Genomic DNA, 6771 nt, shown 5'->3' with positions numbered 1-6771 from the left:
TAGGAGCCTGACCAGTTTGTTTTGCGAGGTCTGGAGCCTAGTTTTAAGGGCCTTTGAGGTGCTGTGGTACCAGGAGGTGCATGCATAGTCAAAGAAACCTTGTACGAGGGCTCCTGTTAAGGTCTTCAAGGTGTTTTTGTTGACCAGTGAGGAGATCCTGTAAAGGAATCTTGTTCTTTGGTTGACTTTTTTGATTACGTTGGTGGCCATTTTATCACTGGAAAGATTAGCCTCCAGGATGGAACCTAGGTAGGTAATTTCATCTTTACGTGTGATAACATTGTCACCAACTCTAACCAAGAAGCCATTTGCCTTGCTGAGATTACTATTAGATCCAAAGAGAATGGATTCAGTTTTTCCCAGGTGTAAAGATAGTTTGTTATCAGCGAGCCAGGTGCAGATTCTACCGAGTTCAGAGCTGAGGGCCTTTTCAACCTGCAGTTTGTTCCTGTCCGAGACTAGCAGTGCCGAGTCATCTGCGAACAGGAACAAGTTGCAGTCACAAGCTGATGTCATGTCATGATCATAGTGTGTTGTATAGTTACCTTGCTGTGATGTAACTCCAAAGGTGATCAGAAATAGTTGCTCCATCAGCTAGAAACGTGCACTTCACCGGCATGATGATCTTGTTCCTAAAAAAAGTCTATAGTCAACCCTAACTGATTACAGAACATGATATAAAAAACACAACTAGAAGGATTTAGGCCTGTCACAATTACCTAATCGCCAAGTATTTGAGATACTTTTTTTAGAGATTAGTCATAATAGTCTCCATGTTGAAAATGTTCATATATTGTCAAACATTTTAAAGAAATAATGGAAGCAACCGATCTACAAGCTCTAAACGTGTCACTTTGTAATTTTCTTCTCTTTTAGTGTATAAAGTTGTTGAATTATGCCATGTGCAGCTTTTTGTTTACAAAGCCTACAAAAGCCAAAGTTTTATTTAGAATGTTATGTTATGACGCAATTAAATTGTTACTAGTAATTTATTTGAGAAACAATTAAATCGGCCATTATAAAACCTCAAATTCCGACAGGCCTAAACGGGTTCCAGTGATGTCTACCGAACCTTCCAGCTCCATCCGAGCCTCCCAGCGACCCAGAAGTCCTCAGCGGAAACACCCAGGGAAAGCTTCGGATCTCGGGCATCGGCTGAGATCTCCATTCTAACAAAGAACGAAAGACAGACAGACACACACGCACCCCAAATTAGCTTTGCTGTGTGTGTGGGTGTGTGTCCTGTCACAACATACACATGCACTTACAGTAACGTTTAAGAATAGGGATGACCGATTATCGGCAACGGACGATTATTGGCTTTTTACTATACAGCCTATAAAAAAGCCCCAACCCTAAAGCGGTTCGTACTGTCGAGTTCCTCACCGAAGCGGTTCGTATATGTTGAGTTCCTCTCCGAAGTCCTCCAGCGTCTACCCAGATCTCCGCCCTCTGTCCTCCCATCCATCCAGGCCCAGGTCCGAAGTCCTCCAGCGTCTACACAGATCTCCGTCCTCTGTCCTCCCATCCATCCAGGCCCAGGTCGGAAGTCCTCCAGCGTCTACCCAGATCTCAGTCCTCTGTCCTCCCATCCATCCAGGCCCAGGTCCGAAGTCCTCCAGCGTCTACCCAGATCTCCGTCCTCCCATCCATCCATGGACAGACCTGCAGATCTCTAGAGGCTCCAGCTGCGTCTACTGCCATTTCCATCCTGAGAGAGAAAGAAGAAAGCATTAGCTCTACAAGCTCACAACACGTTGCAACGCGGTGTGAGCTTGTAGATCTGCTATTTTTGCTGAACGCTCCCTCAGAATAGGGATGCTGGGGTTGAAGTGGTAGTGTCATTAAGACTTTGATTAGCTTGGAAGGCTGACAGACATTCAACCACAGTGCCACTAGGAGGCATCAACACATGTACAGTCCTCAACATCTTTTGTCATTTTTTATTCAAGTGCTTCTAAAAGCAGATGAGATATTGACTCTCAAACTATTGTGCATTTATTATTTGTCATTTAGATTTATCATAAAATATTTAAAACATTTGGATGACTGTAGTAAATGATGCCATTCTTCGTGCCATAACAGTACAAAAGCAGTTATCCATCCTCAGAAACAAGCCATAACTATTCCTACTCACAGCTCATCAGAGTCCTCTGAGGAAGCCCCCGGGGGGGGGGGGGGGGGGGGAGCTTTGGAACGGATCTCTGTCCGGGAACATCAGCTCGTCTATCGATATCTCCATTCTAACAAAGAAAAAAAAGAAAAAAAACACACCAAATTAGCTTTGCTCTGTGTGTGCATGTGTGTGTGTGTGTGCGTGTACCCTGTCCAGCAGTGGCGTTCCAGCGACGTCTACCCAGATCTCCGTCCTCCCATCCATCCATGGACAGACCTGCAGATCTCTAGAGGGGTTTTAAGACTTTGATTAGCTTGGAAGGCTGACAGACATTCAACCACAGTGCCACTAGGAGGCATCAACACATGTACAGTCCTCAACATCTTTTGTCATTTTTTATTCAAGTGCTTCTAAAAGCAGATGAGATATTGACTCTCAAACTATTGTGCAGAGTCATTTAGATTTATCATAAAATATTTAAAACATTTGGATGACTGTAGTAAATGATGCCATTCTTCGTGCCATAACAGTACAAAAGCAGTTATCCATCCTCAGAAACAAGAAAGAACTATTCCTACTCACAGCTCATCAGAGTCCTCTGAGGAAGCCCCCGGGGGGGGGGAGCTTTGGAACGGATCTCTGTCCGGGAACATCAGCTCGTCTATCGATATCTCCATTCTAACAAAGAAAGAAAAGAAAAAAAACACACCAAATTAGCTTTGCTCTGTGTGTGCATGCGTGTGTGTGTGTGCGTGTACCCTGTCCAGCAGTGGCCGTCGGGAGTCGAACCCGCAGCACGCCGTCCGGCTGGCTTGGCAGCATAGGTGCCCAGACAGTTGAGCTAACCGTCCGGGCCACACTTAAATATTAAATTGCAATTTATTAGAGCGACAATAATCGTCCAGTAAAAAGAAACCTCATAATCGTGAAAGGCCGGTTCTTACTGTGCGGTTCCTCACCGGGCAGGCCCAGGTCCGAAGTCCTCCGGCATCTACACAGATCTCCGTCCTAAGAAAGAAATAAAGACTACATTAGCTTTTGTTGAGCTGCATATTCAGAACCACTTAAACCCTCTATAGATTTGATAAAACAGACCTTTAAAGAGAGCATTTGGTATATGCTCCGATTTCACTCTACACAAATTGATTTGCCAAACATAGCAGATCTACAAGCTCACAACACGTCGCAATGCGGTGTGAGCTTGTAGATCTGCTAATTTGGCTGAACGCTCCCCCCAGAATAGAGATGCTGGGGTTGAAGTGGTTTAAAAAAAGGTGTCATTAAGACTTTGATTAGCTTGGAGAGCTGACAGACATTCAACCAGTGCCACTAGGAGGAATCATACTGCCATGCTATACTTCGTACCATAACAGTACAACAGATATCCATCCCAACAAGAAATATTCCTACTCACAGCTCATCAGAAGTCCTCAGAGGAAACGCCCGGGAGGGAAGCTTTGGAACGGATCTCTGTCCTTCCACGACGTCTACCACGACCCATCCACCCTAAGAAAGAAAGAAAGATTAATTTAAGTGACCAAGAGCCAGATATATGTACATTGTGTCCTTTCACATCATACACAAAATGTATAGAGAACATTTAAAACAGAAGCAGACCATACCACTCGCAGTAATAGAAAAGTCTAAGTGGTTTCTTACTTTGAGCCGCCTTCAGAGCCCCCCATGCAGATTCATCCATGGACAGCGAGAACTGCAGATGTCCACCTGTAGGGGCTCCGGTTGAGCCTCGCAGCATCTGGAATGAAGACATGGTGGTTATAGTCTATGAATGGCTTTGCACATCACTCACTTGCTGCTGCCAATAGGAATTTGTGATGTCTGTGTGGCGACAATTGCTGTGTGTCTGTTTTTTTATAATACATACAATTTATATAGCACTTTTCAAGGTACCCAAAGTTGCTTCACAAAACAGTAAAAACTAATTTATTTGAAAATAAACTAGATTAAAAAGGTTCAAAACTAGAATTTTTTGGCATGTTTGTGAAGCTTTTCGGTTCCACACCAGTAACTGCTGTTCAACACTAACAGCTACATCCATGACCTCCCTGCAACAACATCAATGAAGTATGGCTATGCAGACGACCCGAGTACTGTGTCCCAGTCTGGAGCCGTAGCTCTCATGTCAAGAAGCTGGATGCTGCCCTCAACACCGGATGGGCCACCCCAAACAAACTGCCTGCCTGTTCTTGCTGGAATCACTCCAACAGAGGTCAGACGAGAAGCAGCCACGCTGGCCCTCACCGGGAAGGCACAGCTGAGTGAATCCCAGCCATCTCCTCCACAAGGTCGTCAGAGACACCACAGCACACGTGCCTCAAGTCACGGTGCCCTTTGCCACAACACACACACACACACACACACCAAGTCACGGCGACCTTTGCCACAGCACACGTGCCTCAAGTCACTGTGCCCCTTTGCCACACAGGCCCAGGAACTGCTCCACACAACACCAGCTGACACCTCCAAGGCATCCTGGGTGAAGGCAAGACAGAGGGACCAGTGGAATACATTGAGGACCCCAAATATGTTCTTTGCCAGCACCTCCCCTGCAGAAGTGGGACATCTCGGACAGTGCCCACTGTGAATGCGAGGATCCACTACAGACTGTGGAACACGTAATGACCATTTGCCCCAAATACCGGCCACCGAATGGTGATCGTGGCTTAGGTGACCTAGACAATGACACATTGTACTGGCTTGCTGCAACAGTGCTGAAGTTCTATGGACATACGGCAGAAGATGTTTAAGAAACTTATTTTTTGTAATCTTCATTTTTTCGGCAAACCTTTGTGGCATTTAATTTATGGAACATGTGGATGTTTCTTTATTTATTGGTGAAGTTTTAGTGCCACTTGTGGCATTCTTTGAAATGTATTGACACGTTTGATATATGTTTTTGTTAGGGATGTCCGATATTATCGGCCGATAAAGGCATTAAAAATTAATAACCCTAACCCTTAATTTTACTTTATTTATTCTTTTACATTAAAAACATCTACAAGCTCACAATACAATAAGACACATGTGAGCTTGTAGATCTGCTATTTTCAAAATATTTTTATACATTTGAAAACTTGAGATGAGAGATTAGATCATTTTAGATGAGACATTTTGCATAATGAGTAATTATTAATAATTACTTTTGGTATTTTAAGTACATTTTATACCAAAACCTTTGTACCTTTACTCGAGTACATGTTGAATTGTAACGGAGTATTTCTATATTGCAGTATTGCCTACTTTTATTTAAGTAAAAAGTTTGAGTTATGTTTCCACCACTGGAAAAAGGCTGCATATAATATATATATATATCGGTATCAGTTGATATCGGCAATTAGGAGTTGGACAATATCCAACACAGACTGTCGGACATCCCTTGATTTGTGTGATTTTTGTGCAACTTTTAGTGAGTTTGTGGCATTTTGTGAACGACCAAAGAGCACACCCAGTATGTATCACAAGGCTATTCCACCAGTCAGGTGTACTTATATCTACATCTCATAAGCGGCCATGAACTAAACACTACAGATATCACAATTTGACTTTGGCAGCAGCAAGAAACGACTGATAGGCAAAGCTCTTCAGCCATGCTTCTCTCTATACAAACACTCATAATGTCCACATGGATATCTTCGCAGCCAGGATGGGGTGGTTCACACAGGAGACCAGGTTCAGTGTTCCAGCAGCATCTACGGTCATCTCCATCTAGAAAGAAAGAAAGACATCAGAAGCTGACCATATCACTCACAGTAATAGAAACATTTTAAAAGGATCTCTGGCTAATAAGACAAATATTCCTTAACATTATACTTGCCATCTATAACTAAAATTGTAAAATATAAACCAGTTAAATATTTTATTTCATATAATCTTTTACTACATAGGAACTGTTCCCATCGCAGGTTTATGATGTCCATATGTGGTCCAGCGCTATGGAATGCACTTGCTAATAAAAAGTACTTAAAATATTGCTTTGATGCTTATATCAATTAAGCTGTTTTTGTATTAGCAAACACACGAACAGGCCTCTTTCATACTGGAGTAATTCATCCGCTTCATTTACAGACATCAGTAAAACGTGACGTCCGTATTTAGAATACAACAGCAGCGCTTATTTTCCAGATCCAAACTTAGCGTTGCACAAAGCTTGCTTAATAGCGACATCAATTCATTCCAATCCACATTAAATGTCGCGCTCTGTGCGTTCATTCATCCGTATGGTATCGCTCATTTCATTAGCTTCAATATAGTCAGGTTCACTATGTCACCTAATATAATTTCGTTCAAAAGTTGTGGAGATTAGCAAAACAATACATTTTCTTAATGTTCAGAACATGGGGAATCTAAAAATTGATGTTTGCATTTGCACAGACACCTGCATGGCCGCCATATTGGACGTTCAAAATGGCCACCATAAAATATATAATTTATGCTATCTTGGCTTCTAGACAACATAGAAAGTGAATTAAATGTGCTAATCCTATGTTTTCTGGGTCAAGGAATCCAATAGACACCTAAAGGATTGTGCACAGGAACTTGCAGTAGCGCCCCCTAGAGGATGGCCAGAGAAATTCAGGTTTACTATGTTAAACAATATACTTTAGTTTACATTTTTAGATTAGTAAAAACTATAC

General features: G+C 42.6%; 1 protein-coding gene and 1 long non-coding RNA gene across 2 annotated transcripts; both read right to left on the bottom strand.

Annotated features, from left to right (window-relative positions):
* Positions 1-602: 602 nt before the first annotated feature.
* LOC308315104 lies at positions 603-1547 on the bottom strand. Its single transcript, XR_013964002.1, has 3 exons — positions 1387-1547; positions 1073-1169; positions 603-632 (listed from the first exon to the last, which is right to left on the bottom strand). It is a non-coding gene; the product is annotated as an uncharacterized lncRNA (long non-coding RNA).
* Positions 1548-2704: 1157 nt separating this feature from the next.
* On the bottom strand, positions 2705-5840 carry LOC308320154 (uncharacterized protein; the record flags this gene model as incomplete). Its single annotated transcript, XM_080770472.1, has 4 exons — positions 3776-5840; positions 3531-3621; positions 3061-3124; positions 2705-2794 (listed from the first exon to the last, which is right to left on the bottom strand). Exons 1-4 carry the CDS (start codon positions 3885-3887, stop codon positions 2705-2707), a joined length of 357 nt encoding a protein of 118 aa, XP_080626598.1. The 5' UTR covers positions 3888-5840.
* Between the last annotated feature and the right edge of the window lie 931 nt (positions 5841-6771).

The sequence above is a fragment of the Protomyctophum bolini genome (assembly GCF_963924005.1).
Source record: "Protomyctophum bolini genome assembly, chromosome: 1".
Classification (NCBI taxonomy): Eukaryota; Metazoa; Chordata; class Actinopteri; order Myctophiformes; family Myctophidae; genus Protomyctophum; species Protomyctophum bolini.
This window is presented reverse-complemented; position numbering and strand designations above follow the sequence as displayed.